The sequence below is a fragment of the Psammomys obesus genome, unplaced genomic scaffold (genome assembly GCF_907164565.1).
Source record: "Psammomys obesus unplaced genomic scaffold, mPsaObe1.curated_primary_1811, whole genome shotgun sequence".
NCBI lineage: Eukaryota > Metazoa > Chordata > Mammalia > Rodentia > Muridae > Psammomys > Psammomys obesus.
The window spans coordinates 3,452,716-3,476,995 of NW_026596463.1; the positions used below are offsets into that span (position 1 = coordinate 3,452,716).

At 45.4% G+C, this 24,280-nt stretch overlaps 2 protein-coding genes across 5 annotated transcripts in view; one reads left to right on the plus strand and one right to left on the minus strand.

The window, feature by feature from the left end:
• Gfm2 (GTP dependent ribosome recycling factor mitochondrial 2) overlaps positions 1-1,731 on the plus strand; it is a 34,455-nt gene extending 32,724 nt beyond the window's left edge. For all 4 annotated transcript variants that reach the window (XM_055598444.1, XM_055598445.1, XM_055598447.1 and 1 more), the window contains one exon: positions 747-1,731. In XM_055598444.1, coding sequence (XP_055454419.1) covers positions 747-884 — 138 coding nt within the window. In that variant the 3' untranslated portion in view covers positions 885-1,731. The remainder of the gene's footprint in view (positions 1-746) is intronic.
• Positions 1,619-24,203, minus strand: Hexb (hexosaminidase subunit beta). Its single transcript, XM_055598448.1, has 14 exons — positions 23,907-24,203; positions 20,955-21,100; positions 17,893-17,958; positions 16,833-16,879; positions 16,494-16,604; positions 11,178-11,279; positions 9,071-9,200; positions 7,472-7,652; positions 6,686-6,772; positions 4,809-4,881; positions 3,381-3,555; positions 2,419-2,509; positions 2,183-2,287; positions 1,619-1,868 (listed from the first exon to the last, which is right to left on the minus strand). The coding sequence occupies exons 1-14, from the start codon at positions 24,125-24,127 to the stop codon at positions 1,823-1,825; spliced, it is 1,581 nt and encodes a 526-aa protein (XP_055454423.1). The 5' UTR covers positions 24,128-24,203; the 3' UTR covers positions 1,619-1,822.
• Positions 24,204-24,280: the final 77 nt, after the last annotated feature.

Below are 24,280 nucleotides of genomic sequence, written 5' to 3' on the forward strand. Positions count from 1 at the left end.
CAGGAACTTGAGTCCAAGTAAGACCTGTTGGTCACTAACTCCTGCAGGCATCAGGGCTTGGGTTTAGAGATTCGTGCCAAATTTTTAACCACCAAGAATGATAGGACTTTCCCGTCAGGTGTGGGTGAGCACTAGGGAACACAGCACTTCAGCCAGGTTATTTCCAACCATAGGTCCACAAAGATTATGGAGTACTGTACCAAAATGTGGCCTGCCTGAACGACTGTTTCCCCTTTTCCATGAACATTTCCCTTTCTGCTGTACATTTTGAGGCCAGCATCAGTCTCTTTCCCAACCAGGCACTTCTCCTAGGATAGACATGAAGGGTACCCAACAGACGAGAAAGGACAGAGTCATATTCCCGATTGCTGGGCCTAAGAATGCATGCACAGCTGACCTATGCTGCGCTAAGTTTTCCTGTTTGCTCTAGTATTTCCTTTTTTCTCTGAAAAGCTCTCCCTGGAGGTGGTGGTGCTTATCCCCACCTTTTGTGCTGTGGCCTAAGATAATCCACAAGATAAGAAATGTAAGGTTGGGGCTGGAGAGATGGTTAAGATGTCATGAGTTCAAGTCCCAGCAACCACATGGTGGCTCACAACCATCTAAAATGAAATCTGGTGCCCTCTTCTGGTATGCAGTGTACATGCAAACACACATTGTATACATAATAAATAAATAAATCTTAAAAATAAAGAAATGTAAGGCTTAAATTCAGTGCAGTAACAAACTGAAATTCTTTTCTTTAGGGATATTCAACTGTGCTTCGAACACTGACATCAGGCTCTGCTACTTTTGCCTTAGAACTGTCTACTTATCAAGCCATGAGTCCTCAAGACCAAAGTACTCTGCTCAACCAGAGGAGTGGTTTGTCCCAAGTGCTTTAGGTCCTCGGCAGAGGGGTAATGCTGGGTCACTGCTTTATTCTCAGTAAGAATGCTGTTTTATTCACTGGCTGGTACACCACTGCTTCAGCCCATACATGGAAAGAACTTGACAAGCTGTAACAGAGTGGCATGGGAGCTGCCATTGTCACACTGTGTGGGCTGTGCTCCGCTGTAAATGCAGCGAGGCTGTGCTCCGGTGCTTACTCCTCTGTTGCTGTGATGAGATAACCTGATCAAGGCAACTTATGAAGGAAGGCTTGTGTTTAGCCTGAGGTTCTGAAGGAATCCATAAATGCAGGGACAACAGGGCAGCAGGAAGCTGAGAAAGCACAAACCTGAGGAATCTCAAGCACAAAGTAGAATGCAAACTCCAAGTAGGGCCAGGCAGTGAGTGACTCTTGGAGTCTACCTAGGCAAGTCTGCACTGCCTGACCCTCCCCAAATTGTACCAGCCACTGGGAAGGAGACGTCCAAATGCCTGGGCCTGGGCATTTAAAAATGTCTTTTTACATTTTTTACCTACATGTGTATCTGTGTGTCATGTGTGCCTGGGGCCTGTGGGGGTCAGAAGTGGATGTTAGTCCCCCTGCAACTGTGCGGTTATGAACCACCATGTAGATTCAGGAACTGAACTTGGCTCCTCTGCAACAGTAGCAAGTGCTCTTAAATGTTGAGCCATCTTTCTAGCCCAGCATTTTCTCACTTAACCCACTGCAATGAGGAATACAGAGTGGTATCACAAAGCTTTTCCTTTTATTTTTTAAGCTGTTCACATAGAAGATGCCAGTATTCATGTGTGATACACATAGAGATTCAATCAATAAAAAGATGGTTTGTTTAAAAAACAGCCTAACAAATCTTAATTTACATGATTTCAAAATCAACATGAGTATAGTTCAGAATGCTGTAGAGTTTTCTGTCACTTTTCCATTTTATTCTCAGTTACAGTGTCCAGTAAAAAGAGGTTGTGCAGCTATTCCACGGCTGTAAATAGACAGCATAAAAAAGATGTTTTAGATAGTGGTTCCCATCACTTCAGCAAACCCACCCCCCGACTTTGCGATGATTTAATAATTCTAGTTTAAGCTACTAACTTTTTTAAGATGGCGATTATACTAAAATATATCTTATAGGTGTTACTCTCTCCTGCAACAGTGCATGCACAATTTCTACCAATTAAATAAATACTTCCTAGGTATCATTTTTTACTTATTGCAAAACAAAAAAGCTGAAGAAACTAGTTACACTGAATGCTGCTCTTTAATAAGAGACCCTAGGTCAGAGAGGAAGCCCCTCACCTGACCATTCTGCAGCGGTGTATTGCCAATCTGCTGTAGGCGTTCTGTAGATCAGTGACAGTTTTAGGACTCCACAGTCTCTCACCAACGGCACTTGCCCGAGGCCTGAAATTAAAAATGTGTGTCTCCCAAAGCAGTTTACACTTCTTTTCCCTTAAATAAGGGAGGTCTTAAATGCTCTCCTACTTGCATGGAGAAGAAAAGCCAAGGCATCCTTCATCCCTTTAACTCCTTACCACAACCTTGGAGTAAGGTTAGTTGCATCCACATATTCTCCCCATAGGCAAGCCTCTCCACCAATGACTAGACGTTTCTGCTTCTCAGAACCTGCGTTAAGAGTGTTGAAGGAGAAAGGTTAAGCCGTACAACACTGCTTTCCTTTCTGTAGTCATCCTACACTCCCTCTCCACACCCTCCTGGAGGCACGGAACCTTTCCCACCCTGGCTCAGTGACAGTCAACATAGTAGAAGGCTGCTGGGAGCCAGGGATACACACTCTTCATGGTCCTGCACAGACTCGTGCACACCACGTTCAGCCCCATTTCCTATTAGTAGTGTGCTAGAAAATACAGGTTGGAATATTAGCTTCATTTTATAGTGGGCTATGGCCACTATACCCATTTTTGATTTATATGCCTTGGTAATTAATAACAAAACAGAAAAGGGCATCTAAGAACTACTTTTTACAATTACTTTTTGATCCTCAAAATGCTTTCTTGAGAAAGTTATAATTTCCAGTGGAGCAGTATTTTTGAGACTTTTAATCATAACTTCATTTTTTTTTCTAAGCTAAAGACTGATATACAAAAACTATATAAATTATATAGAATTGCTAATAAAAATGACTGAAAAGCTAGGACATCACAGCCTAAAATCCCCAGAAGCAGATGGTCACCTTAGGTGTCTTCTACAGTAGACACACTCAGCCATCCCTGAGATAAAAAAGCAGCCTCATGACATGGAGGCGACATCTCTGAGATGTAAAAGGCAGCCTCGTGAACTAGAGGTGACATTCGAGGGGTCTACTTATGTGTTCCACCTAGACTATACATTGTTCCTTTCAGAAGTTAAAGTGATAACAACTGATAACAACGTTTTGTTTTCAATAAAATCAAGATAAGGCACAAAAAGTTAGATTTAGGAAGAGAGACTAGAAGTCATGGAAGAAACTAGAAGCAATGATGTTTGCTTTGCTCACCATCAAATTTAAGAGGCTCTTCGGCGTAGTACCTTCTCCAGTCCTGCCCGTAGCTAATCAGGTCCAAGTACCAAGGAGCAGAAAGGACTGCAGGGAAGCCTTTTGCTGTGACTTGGTTTAGCATTTCTAAATAATCTTCACTCTTCCACACTTCAACTACTGTGTTCGGCTGAAGCTATTGAAGGTACAGATTGTAATCAGTGTTAGGTCCACTAAATCCAATCTCGTAAGTATGGAATTATGATTGGTAAACATAAATTTCTAAGATATAAGAAAAATCATACATTCTTTTTTCTTTTTCCTAATGGTCACTGCCATGTGCTATTCATTTACGGAGTTTTCGTTGCTATTCAAATTTATCAACCTTTAAAGTTGGCTGTTTAACTTTTGTTCATAGCTAATACCTCAGAAAGTTAAAAGGCTCAGGGTAAGATTTGCACCTTAGACCCATTCCTACCACACCAATGTTCAACTTAACTTGGAACCATGGACTGTCACCCTAGAAAGGTGACACTGGCAGCAGGGCTTGTAAGTCTACTGTTAATAATTCTGCCAAAAAATACTTATCTTAAAGGTATATACTAAGCCATGTGCAGTGGCACCTGCCTGTAATCCCTGCAACTCGGGGAGGCAGAGGCAGGCAGATCTCTGTAAGTTCAAGGCCAGCCTGTCTACAAAGTGAGTCCAGGGCAGCCAAGGCTACACAGAGAAACCCTGTCTCAGAAACACAAAAAGTATATATTGACTTTACCTATTTTAATATCACTTTAACATATTTTAAAAAGCTCATTTGTCTGTTTTGCTCTTAAAAACAAAAAGGAACTTAATTCAAAATACTTCAGCTTGTGAAACAGCAGGAGTTGGGGGAAGAAACGAGAAGGAAGCAGCGGGTTGTCCACGCTAATGGAGCCTCGAGTCTCTGTACTATAACATGCACCCAAGGCATGGGCAGGGCTGCTGTCCTGCTCTAATCACCGGATTCCCTGACAAAGTACCTCGAGAACCAAGAGCTGTGCTGGAGGCAGAAGTCCCAGCACCCTTCTTGTCCCAGCCCCTGACAGTGTTTGGGTTACAGGTACACGAGGCCATGCATGCATGTGTATATATGTGTATACTGCGTACTGATTAGTCTTTTCCCTTGATCCCTACCACCCCCTCCCCCCAGACTGATGACTTTTGGTTTTGGTTTTGGGTGACAGCTAGACTGGCACTATCTGTTGGAGCCTGGTAGGGTCTTCTCCATGAGTCTGTCTGTAGCAAAGAGTTCAGCAGTGAAGAACGGAGGTCTGCAGCCCTCCTCCTCCATCCATCCATCCCAACAGCTGATGGAACATCCAACTTTTAAAGCAGGTGCTAGGGATTGAACTCTGGACCTCAGGCTGGTACGGCAAGCAGTCTGACCCACTAAATGGAGTTTTCAGTTCTTACCTTCACTCTATTTTCAAAAACCTCTTGCCAAACAATGGAGCCCTTATTTAAGGATGCAGTAATATCCAAAATCCTAGCATTGAAAAAATTGACAGTTATTTAGGATCACAAAGTTAAAACACTCTTAAAATGTGTGTTTTCTACCAAGAACTACATGTATTATTGAGCGGTAATGTATCTCAGTATAACATAGCTATACAGAAATAGCTAAAGTTGGGTGGTTGAGGCAGGGCAGAAAGACAGAAAGGGTAAGGGGAAATGGGTCATGGAAAAAAATCCTTCAGCCTCAAGACAACCTTAGATATGTCTTGCTGACCATAGGCTTCCTGACAAAGAAACTCTACAAAGTACACTCCCTTAAAATACTCCAGACACAACTAGTCAGGTTAGTGATCCATGCTCAGGGTCTTCCCCTCTTGTGTAGAAAACGACTTAATTTTTAAATTGGGATGCGTATTTTGTCTTCCTCATGCATGACCTTCCCCTTATAGCTCATCTTCTAGATCACCCCTTTGAACAGTGCAGCAGTCTTCCAGTCACTTCCACAGCTGCTACTGGGACACGCAGCTCTTGCTGCCTGACCTGACTCTTCCTCCTCACTAAACTCAGACTGTCTCACTGTGGCTTGTGAAACCCCGCCACAGAGGTCCCTCTAGGAGCACCTCAGAGTAAACAGCATCTTTATAGAACAGCGACTCCCAACCTTCCTAAGGCGGCAAACCCTTAATACATTCCTTATACCATGGTGCCCCTAAACACAAAATTATTGTAGCTACTTCATAACTAATTTTGCTATTGTTGTGAGCCATAAGGTAAATAGCTGATACCTCCAATGGTCTTAAAAGGGTTGCGACCCACGGGTTGAGAACCACTGGTAGCAACTCACATAGCTCAGGTTTTGGAACCTCGCATAGCAGAGATAAGTACTGGTCATTGGCTTGTGTGTATGAGCTGATGGTCCTCCTAAAACAGGAAGAAGTGGCCTCAAATTCACATAAAACTGTCCAAACAGAACTCTAGTAATTTCAAGGGTTTCTTGAAAAAAGGAAACTGTAACCCAGCTGGTCATGTCATGTTCATAACATTCAGCTGTTAACTGGTACAAACATTTAGTTATGTAATAACAAACACTTGGAAGGTAAGAAAGAAAGAAGACATCACATAAAAAGGTAAATCAGAACAGAATGAATGCTGAGCCTCCCAAATGGATAGTGTAGAGCAGAGCCTGGAAAACCAAAGCCTGAAGTCTACTTTTCTGTGGCTGACAAGAGAAGAATGGACTTTGAACCTGCAAAGCTTTTTTTTTTTTGTTTTAAGATAGGCAACTCCACTTGGCCCGTGAGATGATCATTCCCATCAGTACAGCACCGTCTAGTCAGACTTTTGGGAAATGTTCTACCTGTACTTTGTAATACGGTGGTGGCCACCACTGTCATGCCGGTCCCCTTGCTGTGAAATGCTAGAAACACAGCTGATGCGCTGAAGACTCCCAACTGCCTTCAGTTAGAAGTTAATTGGATGCAAACAGGCATGGGCAGCTGTGGCTGCCATACCACACAGCAAAAGAAGGAACAAAAGAGATGTTTCAGGGCTCGACAAAGGAGTGAGTTCAAACACCCAGATAGTGCTGAAGACGCAGAAAAGTCAGGACTCTGAACCAAGCTCTCAAAAACCAGGTGACTTCTCCCTCTATTTCGGTAGTTACTGTAAAATGCTCACCGTTTTAAAGAAAACAGTGTCTAGCGCTTCCTCCTTTAGTGGGTTTTCATGCCTCCACTTTAGTAAGGGGTAGAGAAAATGAGAACATAAAACAGAGAACTAAGTCATAGCTTAAACCTGTACAAAAGCATTGATGATTAGGCTTTCAAATGACTTACTTTTGAATATAAAATGATTCTAGTCTTCTGAAATCGTTGCCAAAGCCTTTTTTCTTCATGAAAGTTTGGATGTTTGGATTTGATGCCCTTAAATAAAATAGTGACTAAAATGTAACAAACATTTTGATGTGTCCAGTTTGTCATTTGAAGCAGCATGCATCCATAACATTAGTTATACAGACTTTCAAGCATTAAAAGGAAAGCCAAGTTCTTGATTATGGATTCTCTTTCTAATGCAAAGGATTTCTTTCTGGAAATGATTTCTCGTTTTTAAAAAGGCTTTCCATACACACCCCATCCCAGGCCTTTTACAAAGCTAGGAACTCTTAATTGAACATCTTTCCCTATTTAGTCATTCCCGTTTCCACTAAAGCTTTTCTTGTCCTTATAGTCTTTCAGGTCTTTTGAGACTCACTATAGTCCAGGTTAAACTTGAATTCATATTACTCCACATTCATCTTCCTGAGTATGGGGGTTACATATGTGCCACCAAGACTGGGAAACAGACTTTCTTATTCTTTTTTCTTGAATTAGAGTCTCACTCTGTAGCCCAGGCTTGCCCTCCATCTTGGTTATAGGCATGAGCCTACATGCCCAGCCTCGACTCCTCGGTTCTTCTTCCTGTGCTTTGCCTTGTTGCACCTCGATATACATTCTTTAATAATCAACCAGCTCACAAATTGCTCAGACCCTTACCAGGGGATCTTCCCTTTTTCAATGTGGATCCTGTATATCTACACTTTAAGAACAAAAATGTAAAAAATAAAAGGTTTAGAGTTATCATACCAGCATTCAAATTTCACCTCATCTCCGCCCAAGTGAATGAACTCATCTGGAAACACAGTGCTGATTTCTTTGAAAAATGTGGCAAAGAATGTGTATGTTGTATTTAGGGTTGGGTTTACAGGTCCAAACCTCTCTGTTTGACCTCTTTTACTGTAACATGTAGTTAGAAGGTCTTTCTGACCTAGAAGAAAATACAAAGGATTATTTTCACAAGGATGTTAATCCCAAAGACCAGAATACGCACATCTTTATACTACAGATAGCCCTCCCCTTACAATGGCGTTGAATCCCAATAAACCCCATAAGCAAGTTGAAACTACCAACAGTCAGAAATGCACTGGACACACTAACCCACCACCTATAGTTCAGCACACAACACTGCAGCATCTGTGTCTGCGTGCCTGCTGGAGCCTGGGGTTCCTTAAGGACTGTGTCTACTCAGTCACAGCCTGGGAAGAGATCGAGATTCAAAATGTGGTTTCTATGACACTGTCGTAAGAGAAACCATGTAAACCCTGAGCATCGGGGCTTTGTTTTGTTGACACTATAGAAATTAAAGAGAGAAGACAACCACATTTATCAAAACTCACTTGGTTTCTCCCCAGGAAGACAAGAGCTGCTTCTTCAGTTCCCCTTTGCTACTTTCAGTCAGGCTTTGAGGTCTTATCCCCTTCAAATATCAGTGACTTTCCAACTTTTTCTTTGAGCTTCAATACATAGTTCAGATTCCCTGCTCAATACAGACAGAAACCCTAGCTCCCTTTCAATATGATCTAACAAAAAAGAAATTCTCATTCTTTAGTTTCTGACAGGTCTGCCTGTGGCTTTACCAAGCTTCATCTGGAGCCGGTTACTGAGTTCTGTGGATGGATTTCTAGAATGTCTCTGGTTCTTCTCATTACTTTTCAAGCCTGTTTTCACCTTCCCGGTTTTGGGCCTCCAATGTCTCTTTCCAATCCGTTACTTTCACAAAGGCTCTCCCCAGATGTGACCCCAATCATGTTAGCTCTCTACGTGGAAGTTGGCATTTTTCCAGGGTGTGTTGAAGCCCACTACTGTCATCAAGGGCCTCAATGATGTCCTTTCCAGATTCAGCTCCCATTGCTCTTCATGTCTACCATGATATTACTGTGTGCTGGGTCCCATGCTGTGTACTTTCTATTGTTTATGTGGTCCTGGCCCTATTTTATAGGTGGGGAAACTGGAGGTGAAGTGTTAACTTGCCCAAGGTTTACTGTCCAGATGACAAAAGCAGGGTCTGCATGTGAACAGGCTGGCCCCAGGGCCTGCATTCTTAATCACCACCTCTAGTATCCCCTAAAATTTGTTCTACTGTTCCCACTACATACTCTCTTTGTATGATCTTCCTCATGCTGTTCCCTCTACCAGAAACACAACTATATCCTGTCCTCTCCCAAAAGCATGCCAATCAATAAAACAGAATTAAGTTATAGAGGGACACAAAACAGTCCATCACATCTGGAGTAATCATAGTATTCATGCTACTGTTGCACAAATCGCAGTTAAGAACAAACCTACCAAACTATTAACAAAGGACCTCAAATGCCCCATTTTCAATGTGTAAAACAAACTCCTTACCTTTTCCCCAAGACTGTGAATGTCCAGGGGTATCAAACTCTGGTAAAACTCTAATCCCTCGGAACCGGGCATATTCAATCACTGTCTGGACATCTTTTGGTGTGTAGACATGAGACAAAGAATAGCTTCCCTGTAATAGTCAAGTTAAGATGTGCAAGATGGATTTGGTCCTGGAAACTGTAAACAATTCTGTGTGCACTTGCTGGCCAGTTTCTCTGTTATCACAGGGTATAAGGCCGTCCCTCCTAACAATGGGTGACTTGTGGCTTCAGGTAGGAAGCCACAGAAATGGTGTCAACTTCTGCCCATCAAATTCAAGATGCCCTGATGGATCTCCTGGTGCCTCCAACTTCACCGAAACAGCAAAACAAGCAAAATGGCTGCCTCCAGACTGAAACCTAAAACACTGCCCTTGTCAACTTAGAATCAAAACTCACCCCTTATCACAAAACACAGATTTTGTCTTTCAGTCTTTTTAATTACTATCGCCTAAAAACCAGCCTCCCCCAGACAATAAGTAACTTTGTGTTTAAATAGTAACTCAGTCTCTGTGTCGTTTAAAGAATTAGCACTTGATGCTGGTTGTAAGTAATGATAAAAGCCCACTGAAAGATAAGGTTTGGAACCTATCTCAAAATACAGGCTATACACGCTCAGGTTTATAGAAATCTTTAAACCCCAAATCAAAACATAAGGGACATGTTAACTGATACTGTGGAATGCAGCCAGCAAAACCAAGCCAGCAGAGAGAGACAGGACAGCACATTCTGCTGGTTTCTTCAATAACAATAATTTACAAGAAGAAAAGAGAATTAGCAGGCACGTTAGCATCGATAATACAAATGTGCTCCAATGCAAATGAGTAAAATGCTTTTCTAAAAAGAGGAAAAGACAGTTAAATATGAGCATTGATGGCTGCCTAGATAAAACCAAGCCTCTTCAAGAGTGAGGGGAGTCTGGGATTTGAGTCCCAGTAAACGGTGGTGGGAAGGATAGTCATCACAGACTGCTGGCTGGAGCCGGGTACTGAACAGACAGAACTCTTCCACCCTCTGTGAATGTGCACATGAAAGGAGAAAGCAGTCACTGCATACGTGACCCGCTACCACGCACGTCAGCCTACGGTAAACACATCGTTAGACCTGGAACTGTACCCACAAGGCTCTCTGGATGGCAGCTGGTGTTACTGGGAGATTAAGCAGACCCGAGGATGATCTCGCAGATCCACTGCCTAGAAGAGTCCATTTGAGCACTCACAGCATGGATACCACCAGTGTGATGGCGCATGCCTATGATCCCAGCACTGGGAGGAAGCAGGGTACACGTTAAGGTCACCCTCAGCAGACACGGCAAGTTCAGGACCAGCCTGAGATGGAGGAGACCCTGGCTTTTGTTTTGTTTATTGAGAGGTCTCTTTGTGTAGTCTTGGCTTGGAACTCACTATGTAGACCAGGCCTGCATCAAACTTACTAAGGTCCTAAAGGTGTGCACAACCACACTTGGCCTGAGACCCTGTCTCACAACAAAAAAAAACAGCTCGTCTCCAAAATATCCTAGGTAGGTCATTTACATGTTTTCAACCCTTTTTAAATATACTATTATGCAAGTGAATAGCTTAACTATGTTACTCATGAATTGCTCAAGTGTTCTATACATTAAGCTTTTTTTTTTGGTAAAAATTTATTTATTTTATGTATATGAATACTGTTTTCATGCACAGCAGAAGAGGGAATCAGATTCCATCACAGATGGTTAAAGCCATCTGTGGTTGCTGGGAATTGAACTCAGGACCTCTGCAAGAACAGCCAGTGCTCTTAACTGCTGAGCCATCTCTCCAGCCCAAAGCTCTTAAAATATATACTGCTCTCAGAGACTGTTTATAATAAAAGTTACAGTAATAATCTTATTACTTGGTATTATAACAATTACAAAAAGGTTTATTGGAAATAAAATGCTAAGCAGTAACCTAAAAAATATTTTAACCCACAAATACTTATCTTTTACACTTTTGGGTTCCATTTATAAGGAAACCACTGAAGCTAAGACATTCAAATGGAGCTATGCCAAAGATTTTCGTGCATAGAGGACGGTGACATGAGTTACTCACTCTAAAGCTTAGCAGAGGAAAAGCGGTGCTCTGATAGGGGAAAGACTCGTCGTCCACTATGTGCCAGTGAAGAACATTAAACTTATTAAAAGCCATGGCATCCTGCAAGCAAACATGGGAAAAATTACACGTCACAGAAGAATACAGTCCCGATTACATCTATCTACATTGGGATTGCTTCCAATTAGTGCTTCTTTTTATAGTTTCCTTTTAGCAAAGAATGAAGAGGGAGCATAAATTCTTCATCATGTGTTTAACATGACACACCTCTCTTGGAGTCCCCACACAGAACATACACATTGTATACAGGAAGCTGTGATGTTGCTGTATAGGAGAGCAAGCTTATGAATTTATCATTACTTCAGGGACTGCCAGGAATGGGGCATGAAAAGGCTAAGGCTGTTTTAGGGGGTGGAATACAGGAAAAACAAAGCATTTATGTAAATATCGAAATGTACAGTTCCCACAGACATGAATGGGGATAACTCTGGGATGTGAGAGTCATTATAGACTCAACAGACTGCCCAGCAAATGCCTAGAGAAAGCCTGGGCATCCTGACATATTGAATGTAATAATATGAAGGAATAATCTACAGTAGTTATACATGGGAAGATCTGTCAGCATGATACAGGCGTAAGGCCTCCCTTCTCTGTCCTGGAACTAGAAAGACTTGGCTGATGCAGCTGGGGACATTTGTGAAGACAGTTTTTATGGCAGAGAAGAGAATAACAAAAACTAGTAATTGGAACGAACTAATATAAACTTATAATTTTTTTTAAATAGGCCAGGGGTTCGTAAACTTTACATAAAGGGCCAGATAATAAATATTTCAACTTTCAGGCTGGATTTCTGTTGCAACCACTCTACTCCCCAAGCTGTAAATATGTAACAAATGCGTGTGCACATTCCAGCGAAACTGACTCACAAAGACAGCTGGCTGCGATACTGGGATGTTTCTGGGGTCTTTGTGTGGCTCCTGGTTCCTAACTCCCTCCCAGTGAAGGCTGTAAAAATTAGGGCTTCCCACCCCCCAGGCTGGTCACAGGAACCAATCCTGCCTCAGGTTTTGTCTTGGAGCTGCCCTTAACGAAATTCTTTGACCTGTCTTGTCTGATTGTGGATCCCAAGCCCCTCCTTGATCCAGGGGGCTCTGTCCTGTACCCCACAGGGAGAGGTACCGCAGAGAGGAGGGAGGGGAGCTAAAGCTGCAGGTCTTCTGGGCTTCGCTCAGGCCTTTCTATCTAGTCATATTTCCATGTGGTGTTTCGCTTTCAGCCAGGCCTGTGCCGATGAGGACTCCACAGAACTTCCAAGGACAGACTTCAGTCAGGGGCTCCACAGCCCTTGACACAAGGAGGTTCCTGGAGACTGGCATGGCCAGAGAGGACGTAAGAGCCCTATTCCCAAACCCCAACCATAAGCCTCATCAACTGCAGCCCTTACAGTGTTCTTTACAATGAACAGAGAGGTATGTTATCTACATTCTGGCAGCCACTCAAAGAAATTAATTGAACTTGAGCAGGGAGTTCTAGGAACCCTGATTTGTGATGGTTTATCACAGGCATTGGTATCTTGGGCCTTGTGTCTAGCATCTCCCATCAGAAGGGAGAGGGGCAGCTTTGAGAATGAGTTTTCTTGTCTGGGGTCTGACACTGTCTACAGGTATTAGGAAGTAAGCTGAGTGAAATCTCCAGGTCTTACAGCATTAGAACTAAACTGGATTTGAGGCTGGTGTCCTGCTGAAGAACTGGGGCGTGCTGGTGGGGTCAAAACTCTTTACATCTTTTAAAGTCACTGAAGTCTTCCAGGTTAGCTGTGGTGTGAGGACAAAGGGTAAACACAGTCTCCCCTGGTCCACAGCAGCTGATTTGCCTCCTGCGCTGTACTAATACAGAAAGAGAAGACGGAGATACAAGGAAAGATGCACACATGTATGTTCATGTAAATACCCTGAACACACATGTGGCTATACTTCCTAACTGTCTACAGTCCGGAGATGCCCTCATTGCGATACGCCCACCTACAGCCCAAATGAAATACTGACCACTGAAAAGGTTCCTTGAAAACAAAACAAAACAAACAAACAAAAAAAACCCCTAAATCTTCTGAGACAGGGCACCATAAATTTGGGATATCATGGTGCCAAAGTACAGAGAGACTGAGGGGACATCTCAGAAGAACCACTTCTAATGGCCACAGTAGGCCCAATTTGACAATTGTACAGGGATGTTAACAGATTACGATCCATTAGGCAAAATAATCATCCAGACTGTTAAAAGGGATGCTCTGGGGGCTGCAGAGATGACTCAGAGGTTAAAAGTGCTGGGTGTTCTTCCAAAGGTCCTGGGTTCAAGTCCCAGCAACCACATGGTGGCTCACAGCCATCTACAATGAGATCTGGTGCCCTCTTCTGGCCTGCAGGCTCACATGCAGGCAGAACACTGTATACATAATAAATAAATAAATCGTTTTCTAAAAGGGGGGTGATGTTCTGCCTTACCATATAAGATAATCTACCACTAGTAAACTCTAGAAATGATGAAATTAGGGAACTCACCACTTGGTGACTGGGCAAAGTAATGACCTCCTTAGGCAGGGATCAGCTGTGCGTGAGCACTGAGGAGAGATGGGGATTTTACAGAGTCCCACAATTCCTCCCATAGTGTGATTAAGGAGCACAAAATACCCATAAATTAACTTCACAGTGCAGAAACATGGCAGGTGACGTCTCGGCCGACTGAGTGTGGAGGGACAGCGTGCCACATGGTACTCTGAGAACACAGCCCACTTCAGCTTTATTCTTGCCCCAGGAACAGAACCTCATGTGAGAAACACATGAGCTGAGACAACAGAACTTCATGTGAGAAACACATGAGCGGAGACATGCTCTAAAAGTAACTGGCCTGGACTTAAGAAAAAAAAAAAAAAAGTCTTCCAAAACGAGGAAAGATCACAGCTCCAGGCCGAGGGTCACTGAGGAGTGGGAACAAGAACTACAACACAGGGCCTGGATGGATGCTCTCCAGCAGCCATGGGGTCTGCACTGTGGATTGACGGAGAGTACTTGCCACCCGCCTCCTGCTCCTAAGGCCTGTACTGAAGCTATTCTGAGTCAGTCCTGGTCTCAGTCAGGAGGCCCCACGGTTGAGGTGGGTTCAGGGCAGCAGGCCTGGCTACAGGGCTGGGAGGGGAGCCCTCCTGACTCCACATGCATGGTACCCACCCACCCATACAATACGTGAATTAATGAATAAACAAATAAATAAATGTAAAGGGGAAACGTGCTTCCTATAACTGGATCCCAGGACACAGAAGTTCCGGATCTTTCAGCAGTCTTTTCCTGAACTGGCTGATTTCTACCCTGCTTGGACTCATTTCCCCTGTAAACTGACTTTGGGGCAAGCAGCAGGCGGCTACACTTTCTTTTAAGAGGAAGGGCTCTTCACTGTTTTACCAAACCTCGGACCGCTGTGTACCTTGTGATGAGAGGCGGAAACTAGGCATGCAGACAGCACATGACTAGAAGTTGCTGGAACCAGACGCTTAGCTTGCTTTTCTCTGACTCTGAGCAGAGGAAGAGCCTGGTTGGCAAACACTGGGAGGCACAGAATCAGCAAGTCTCCACCAGCATGGGTTAGGGAGGATGCTTAACCAATGCGACTCTCGGCAGAGGAGATACTTCCAGGAGTAACAAGAGGAAATGCTGCTCTTTAAAAGAGGAGGTAACGGAAGATAACAACTTCTTTTTCCCACAAAGGAGCAGCGGCAGCCAGAACCATACACAGATGCAAGAGACATTTCTAGACACAGGAATAATGGTCCACGGAGGAGGCGCTGGGCTGGGGGCCTCCCATGACATGGGATCTGCCTGCCACTGAGCATGCAGCATGGTGCGCATGCCCAGGAAACCTGGCACTTCAGGGTCAGGGCAAGGCTCGGGTGGGCACTGGAATGGTTTCTACAGCTTGAAATGAGTCACTGGGGACAACACAGGGAACATCTGGGCCAGTGTGATTTTCCCCTGCTCATTTGTCCCTCCAGAAAAAAAAAAAAAATCAAAAGATATGACTGAACCAAGTTCAAAGACAGATGCCATCTTCTACTTTCCTACAAAGACACTCGTGTTCTTTCTTTTTTCTTAAAGATTTCTTTATTTATTATTTATACAGCATTCTGCCTGTATGTGTGCCTATACACCAAAAAGGGGAGCCAGATCTCACTAAGGATGGTTATGAGACACTATGTAGTTCCTGGGAATTGAACTCAGGACCTGTTGAAGAGCAGCCAGTGCTCTTAACCTCTGAGCCATCTCTCCAACCTCTGTTCTTTCTTTTATTAGGAGATGCAAACTAATATCTGAGTCATGTGCCCATCAGGCATTATAATAGGGATAGTCAGGCAAATACAAACTTTAAGTAAATTTAACAAATATTTAAAAAATTTCAATCATAAAACTTCAAATTCACATATTCACACATTTTAAATTTATATATTCTCAACTAAAGAATATATGAAAGTTCTTTATAATCTTCTAAAAAGTTGAAGTAGCTCAGAGAATCAGCCAACAGGTGGTAGTGTGGACAAACCAATGGAAAGCATCTGGGAAAAGATGGTTATAATCAACCTTTCTAACTCCCACCCCAAAGGTCTAGATATTCTCTTGGAACATTCCAAAGGGAAAACACTACTCCCTGACCCCTTCCTATATGACCTTAAAAAACCAATAGCTAGAGTGATTGTAGCCATTTATTTCAGTTTATGTCCAGAACAGCCATCTGACTAAAGGGAACATGCATCCAGTCAATGGCCCTAATGTAGGCGCACGCGCTGATAATCCTGTGGCTGGGGGAGCTTGAGGCCAGCCTAGGCTACCTCCCAAGATCTTGGCTTCAAACAAACAAACAAACAAACAAACAAACAAACAAACAAGCAAACAAACTCTCAATCCCAGCACTTGAGAAGGCAGAGGCAGAAGGATCTCCCTGAGTTTGAGGCCAGCCTCTTCGACAAAGCGAGTCCAGGACAGCCAAGGCTACACAGAGAAACCCTTTCTTAAAAAACAAACAAACAAAATATATAAAAACTATTCTCTTAGCAGTCTTGGCCAAATTCACGTTATCTGTGATACACTGACAAGATAAAGGCGGTCCATGCAGATACGCCTCCATTTCTTATGGGAGGGAGGCAGGAAGCCCAGTGCTAGACTTAGGACAAGAAAACAAGTCCATCCAACAAGATAGCACAAGAAACCCCAAGAAAGTACTAAGGGGCTGCTCCTCAGGGGGAGCAAGAGATCTGATCAGTTGATTACCTACCAGGGTTTTTAAAATTGTCTTCACAGGCAGGTAGTGTCTGGATGTATCAATTAAAATTCCTCTATGAGCAAACCTCGGGGAATCAGTGATGCTGGATTCGTTGATGGTGAACTAGGAAACAAAATAAAATTTTGACAAGTCTTTGAATGTTTTTTTTCCCTCCAGTTCAACAATGACTACAATTACCTACAAGCACTAGATGATAATTTAGGGCCAAAAAGTGCACAAACGTTACACGCTAGATCTATGAGAAAAGAACCTTCCAGAAGTCCAGCTGGGTAGGCTACACCGACAGCAGCGCCTGCCCAACCAGCCTCAGGAAAACAACCGGATACTTACAGCCCCATACAAGTCTTGGTAAATTAACTGGCTAAACGTCTCCAAACCTGGGGGGGCAGGGAAGAAAAGGTATTGTTACTTACAAGACAAAAAAAAAAAAAAAAAAAAAAAAAGAAAGAAAGAAAAGTAATGCCCAAATACTCACAGCCACAAGTTCATCCACACCTTCTAAACAACAGCACTGCTCCAGCAAATGCCAATATTCCCCTAACCTGAGCTCCCTCGGCCCGAGAGCCAGTGAATAAACGCACCTCGCCTCATTACACCATCCCCTCTGCTTTGCTTATGTGCTTAACACTAAAGTGACTTGATAAGATAGCAATTCCCTAATAAATGTACAGCAGTCAAGGAGAGAATTTTTATGCTAAAGGACTGGTCATTTTAGAGAGTACCTACATTTGCCAGGTGGTGGTAGCCCTTGCCTTTAATCCCAGCATTCAGGAGGCAAAGGCAAACGGTGATCTCTGAGTTCAAGGCCACTACAGACTAAGTTCCAGGACAGTAAAGGCTACACAGAGAAACCCTGTCTCACAAAACCAAAAGAAAAAAAAGGTAACTGCACCACTGATCCTATGGATACCAAGGTGTGTGGCTCCAGGGCACAGACAGTGAGCTCTCCCAGTTCTGCCTGGCGAGGCTACCCCATTTGCCCCACTCAGACACGAGCTTGTGGACCCAGGAGCAGCCAGTCCAAACGAGGTCTCTAGACTGGAATGTGAGGAGCGACAGGGCTCTAGAAAGCAGTTCACTGAGAACACCTGTCTCGAGGGTGAGCAGGTACCTCCTTACACCGGGTTTCTCACTCTCTCAGGATCACCCGGAAACTTGCTCAGCAGCAGATTCGGGAGGTCCAGGGTGGGGGAAGACAGTTTTGTAGGACATTTCCCCTGAGGTTCAGGTTGGGGCATGTTGGGTTGAAGTAATCTAAGTGCTCAGGCCAGTTTTTCATGGAAAATAATGAAGAGGACCTAAGGTGGAATAGTTTTGCTTTGCTTGATTTTATGAAGCAAAATGTGATAATATTCTACTACTAGAGACAAGGAAACTGCACAGAACTTACCTCGTAATGCTCCCCATACTCTGTTGGCCTTGAGGAGAGCTACAGGTTCTTTGACAAGCAGAGTATCTGTGGGGAAAGGTTGGTGAGCTTCTGTTAATTCCAGAACTACGCACAATCTAAGCCTACACACACCATTGGTATTTTCATTCTTTTCTCTCTCCTCCTGTATGCCTCACTTAGATTCAAACGCCACAGCCAGAACCCCAGAGACTTTGTGTCTCACTTGAGTGAGATCCGGTGCCATAGGCCAGGCAGCTGAGCTGTTCAAGCCAGGCCCCTGGGCATCCCTGAGCAGGCCCCATCTTCTCAGGTCTGAACTGCCAGGTCAGAAAGGCAAAGTTCAGTACTCACACTCTTTATTTACTCAAACTTCCCACTTCCTCCAAGGCTGGCGAGTCCACTCCACTCCACTCCACTCTCTTCCTATTGTCGTTCGTCCTACACCCTCTCCCCTCCATGGCATCTGAAATCCGCTTTAAGACTTGCTTTCTAGCTTCCTTCACCTCAACTCAGTTTCCCTCAATAAGAAGTCCACACCCATCAAGAATGGTACTCCACCCAGGCATAAAGGGACGGCAGGGATGGGCCTGTAATCCCAGCACTCAGGAGGTGGAGGCATGAGAATCATGGGTTCAAAGCCAGCCTGGGTTATCCAGGAACCCTGTCTCAAAACAAAAAAACCCCAGGTCCAGTTGGCTGGGCTGGGCCAAAAAGAGCCTTCTCCATCAGTCTTTGGTATCACCCTCTGCCTAGGTCTCATGCTAAGTACTTTTGGGCTGGGGCAAGGCAGCGCAGAGAGGGTACAGAGGGGGCAGACACTGAAAGCTAAGGGTGTGTAGGTGCAACTGTTGGCACAGGGAGCGCCCTGGAGGCTGGAGTTAACGATTTAGTACCACACCATCTGGCCTGGCTCGTCACCTTCTACTCCCTCCAGACTACCAGGAGGCAGGCGGCTGCCCTCAGGAAAAAGACGGGTGTCCCTCATGTGACACGCTCAGCTGACAGAATTCTACCAGAACAGCCTTTCCAGTCAGAAGACCGCAGTGCTGAGTGAGCGGAAATGTCAGACCCAGAGCTGTTTTGCCTCTGCAAGTGCAACTGAAGCAGGCCTTCTTCTTCCCACAACAGCTGATATTAAAAGGACCCTGACTCAACTCACGAAGACGTCCTCAGTACTCAGAAGACTAACCCGCTAACTAGGAAGACCCACAGCCGTACAATCTTAATTTCAAACCCAAGCATTAGGTTCGGCAGTGACTCCGCTTGTGTGTATGGCGGAATAGGATGGCTTTGACTTTTCAACTGTCCCCTTCTGGACCTATTTGCACTGTGAAATGCCTTTGTTTTAGAGGGCATCTATACAGACACCAATAACTAAAATACTCCTCAATCATTACTTGAGATACCCACCCCGTTCTCTCTACCGCCCCCAAATGAAATATCTATTAGTTCTTTTCCTGGGCATCGACATACACATTTGTGTAATGGGAAAACAAACAATATCCGTTTCTTTGAGTTCTGCCCCTCTACCACTGTACAACTTCCCTTGCCCCACTTAGCTGTTTGTTTTGGCAAACTCTGCACGTCTGTCTGTCATGCAGATTAACTTCCTTCTATCTGTTCAGACAGTCCTCTACCAAGGAGAGCGAGCTTATTTTGCTTAACTCCACCAGTTAATGTCTTTGGTGTATGTGGCTACCTCTCTAAAAGAGAAATTGGTTTCTTTCTGTTCTCAGGGTATGCCTATCTTTATTTTGAATAGAAAAGGTTGGGGTCTGGATTTTGCATTCAGGATGCTGGCAAGTTTCCTAAAACTTAACTAAAGAAGTACTCTTAAAAGGGCAGAACTGACTTGATTAAAGGCTCCAACTCTTCAGTCTCAGTTCGATAGGTCATCTATATTGCTCACAGTAATAAGCAAAGCTTCCTGGGCAACACAGTGGCCATTTTTTATCTCAGTTCAGATTGCAAAAACTACTCTTCCTATAGCATCGAGGTGCCCACTGCCCACCAAAACCGTGTGTCTCTCTCAAGGACAGTTACAGAATTGAAAAGAAATGAAACTGCTTTCCTTAGGAAAATAAGTATGCTGGGCCGGGTGGCCCAAACCTTTAATCCTAGAACAGGCAGGCGGATCTCTGTGAGTTCAAGGCCAGTCTGGTCTACAAAGTGAGTCCAGGACAGTGAAAATCCTATAGGAGATGTTATCTGTGTTGAAGGAGGAACACGGTGCTTAGCCACATGTAGAGGAAGCCGTCTAACGACTGAGGAGGCATTGTTTCTTCTTACTTAGGTGACATTTATTTTAATAGCCAATTTCCTCGTCTCTTCCTGGCACTAGTCTCTATCACATGTAGAATCACAATGTGCCTCTTTGATTCCTGCCAGCCAGCCGACTCTATGGGGGAGGTGATACCGTTCTGTGTGCAGGCCTGTCCAGTGTGCAAGAAGCTCTAATCTGCCTTCAAAGACAGACGTTAAGGGCTGGAAGGATGGCTCACCGCTTTTCCAGAGAATCTCAATTCAGTTCCCAGCACCCAAGGCTGGTGGCTCACCTGTAACTCCAAGCCAAGGGATCCTACGTTCTCTGTCTTCTGTGAATGCCTATGTGTGTAGCCTCAAGATTAGTCTAATACTACCATAGAGTTGTACAGTACTGCGGCATTAGAAATTATGTCACCGAAGAATACTCAATGCTCATAACTGTTCATGATTGTGTAAAAATATAAAAGTCAAAATCCACATGTACAGAAATACCCATTTTCTTTCTTTGTTCTTTTTCTTATTTTTGAGATAAGGTTTTATTCCAGCCCAGGCTAGCTTCAATTCACTGCAATGCTCCTGCCTCAGCCTCCCAAATGCCATGCTCACCTTATTCTCATTTTCATATTAATGCTTGTATCCAGGCAAAACATTTGCTGCAAACAACATACGCCTGGACAGCTGAGGGCAGCAGAAAACTCCCAGGGCTGGGATGATGGACAGCTTGATCCTCTGGCCCTCCGCACCTACTGCTGAAGTACAACTTTTCCACAGTGACTGGTTTTATAACAGGTACTTACAGGACTCATCGGAAGACAAGCTGGGGAAGGCGTCACACTGTGACTCAAGGGTAATTGAGACCTGAAGCTGCTGTAACTGTGGTCCACCTTGGAATTTAGCAGGGCCATGACGCCTCTTAGATAAGTCAAAAGCATACTTGTAATATCTGTGGGAGAAATCCATTTAAACAATGAACCAAACAGTATATATGTGGTGGTTGTGGACATAGAAAGCAGCTCTCAAATCATCTCGGTCTAAGCGGACTCCTCCTCATGACGCTCCTTAGAACTGTCGAGAACTTTCTGAAAATCGTGCTGTCTACACCGTCAGCTCAAAGCTGAGAATGAGAAAGTTCACATGGGGATTCGGAAATCTCTTTCACAGTCCACAGGCACCGGTGCGCAGACATACATGTGTGCATCAAAGTGAATGAATATTTTTAAAACGTTTCAATGGCAAATTTTATGTTTTACCACAACTAAAAACTTTTAGCTGGGCAGTGGTGGTGAAGGCCTTTGATCTGGAGGCTGAGGCAGGTGGATCTTTGAGTTTGAGGTCAGCCTGGTCGACAGAGTGAGTTCTAGAATAACTAAGGCCACAGAGAACCCTCTCAAAAGAAGAAGATGAGTAAGAAGCAGAGGAAGAAGAACTTTAAAAAAATTAGGGCTGGAGAGCTGGCTCAGCAGTTAAGAGCACTCACTGGCTGCTCTTCCGGAGGGACCGAGTTCAATTTCCAGCACCCACACGGTGACTCACAGCCATCTATGACTGGCCTCCACAGGCCCTGTGCACAAGTGGAGCATACACATGGCAGTCAAAACACCCAGGCACAAAAGATAATTTTTATTGGTGTTGTTTGTTTATTTTTCAAGACAGGGTATCTCCGTGTAGCCCTGTCCTAGAACTCACTCTTTAGATCAGGTGGGCTTTGAACTCAGAAATCCACCTGCCTCTGCCTCCCAAGTGCTGGGATCAAAGGCGTGTGCCACCACCACCCAGCTGTAAAACAATATTTTTAAAACTTAGAAAAGCTCAAGTGGTGCAGTTTACCTAGCATGGGCAAGGCCCTCCTAGTACTGGGCAGGGGCTGGAGTGGGCTTAAGGGACAGACAGGGACCACTAACCGGCTTTAAGATCCGAGGTCCGAGTTAGGCGCTAGCTAGCCTTTTTCTGAAACAAGAGTTCCAGGCCGGGTGTGGTGGCACCTTTGATCTCACAGAAGCTGCTGTGAGTCTGAGGCCAGCCTGGGCTACAAAGGGGAGACACTGTCTCCAACAAAAACAAAACACAAAACAGGGCCTACAATTCAGAAGTTTTTCCAGGCTGAAGAAGCAGCCACACATCCAAGAGCCAAACTATCCCTGCAAAAAACTTTGTTTGTGACTGAGCTTTGGCTCTTCCTGACAGGAGGCCCTGGATTCTGGGCAGCTTGTATCAATGTTCTGACCCACTTGAATCTCCAGGCACTTCTAACCCTGCCGTGCCAGAATTACTAGAATGCTCAAGGGTTAGCTGTCTTTTACAACCAGCTTCCAAACAATGCCGGTGGCATTACTCGTTGCTTCCCACACTGGCCACAAATGAGGTGGCAAATCCTTCAGGTAATTATTACCTGAACTTGTTTTGAGATCGTAATATTGTTTTCAAACCACGTCACAGCTGATGCAAGCCTTAACCCTGTATCCACTAAAGCGACTCATGCCGCTGGCTCAAGCTCCTAGCAAGGCAAAAGGAAAACCCGGCCTAACAGGTTTGAACCCCTTAGCAATTCCACTCCAAAGCCTATTAGAGCCTCCAAAAGAGGATGACAATATCCTCCCAGTTGTGCAAATCACAAGCAAAGCACGAGCCTTTCCTGCGGCGGAGAACACACTGTCTCTGCAGCCTCTCCGGCCTCTCTCGCCGAAGCTCAGGCACCACAGGGCCCAAAGCACCCACCCTTAAAATTGTTTTGCCTTCCTGGTCAGCTGTTTGGTGTCCTACAGGCAAAATTAAGTTACAGCTGTACTCACTGGACACAGACAAGATCTGGGAGTGAAAGCAGCTGCAGTAGCTAGTACCAAATAACCGTTCCCGGGAAGTCCCTCTGACAGAGGTCCCAGGCTGAGGAGGCAAGGGCACCTTCAGGCGTCACCCTCTGTAACCTGCACTCAAAGGCAGGGCTGTGCGTGGGAAGGGTTCTGCGCGCGGCCCGCACTTTGTGTTCAGAGAGCGGCAGAGCTTGGGGACCTGCAAATGGCAAACTGTGACAAGGGAAAGGGCTTTAGGGAGCTACGGGAGGGAGAGGAGAGCGACTGCTCGGGAGAGTAAGTTTCCCATAATGCTCTAATTTAAGGGCTCTTCTTCTTCCTTCTTCTCCTTCTTTTAGAGCTGGGGGGACTGCTCAGAGGTTTAGAGCTCTTACTGCTCTTTCAGAGGACCTGGGTTCGGTTCTCAGCATCCGCCACAATTGCATGCCCGCACTGGGGGCTCACACCAAGATTCCATGCCCTCCGCGTCTGCGGGTGTCCCCACACACGTGGCACACCCATCTTCACGCAGGCTAGCAAACACTTAAAGACAAAACCATTAGAGATTAAAGACGTCTGAACTGTTGACGCATATGGGGAGGAAGCGCTGAGAGCGAGTCAGCCCTGGGGAGCACCTCAGGCCGTCAAAACGTCCTGGTCTAAGGCCGGACGGACAGAAGCACTCATTGGCGGTCCACTTTGGACGATGTTCGGGTCCCTATCTCTGGAGCCATCTCAACGGCCCTTCTGAGGCCAACAAACCGACTCAAGCACTAGCAGCTTCCGCTGCTACCCTGCACCCAGGCTGGGGTCCCTAAGCACCGGGAAGCAGCATGGGCGGGTCAGGGTTTGGGCTTCGGTCCGCACGGGTCCGACCCGCCGGGCGGTCCTCCCGTGCGCCAGGCTGCCCGGTGCTCCGCCGCCGTGCCCCAGGTCCCCCACCCGCCGGGTGGGGCTGCTCACCGCCGAAACGCCTCCTGCAGCAGCGAGCAGGAGGGGCCCGCGGTGGAATTGGCGTCGTGGACGATGTGGAAGTTCTCCGCGGAGATGTACAGCAGCCGCGGGAACATTTCCACCGAGCGCGGCATGGGCCACAGCGCGGGTCGCAGCTGGGCGGGGGCCTGCGCCGCCAGCGCCAGCAGCGCCAGCAGCAGCCCGGGGGCGCGAGGTGGGCACCGCTGCATGGCCGCTCCGCGGGTCTGCCCGGGCAGCGCCTTCCGACCGGCTTACTCGCCCCGGCCGCCGGGGAGAAGGCATCCGTGCCCGGGTCACCGAGTCAGATGACCGAGCTCCCCGCCCCGGCCCCGCCTCCCGGCCGGGAGCGGCCCGGAAATTGG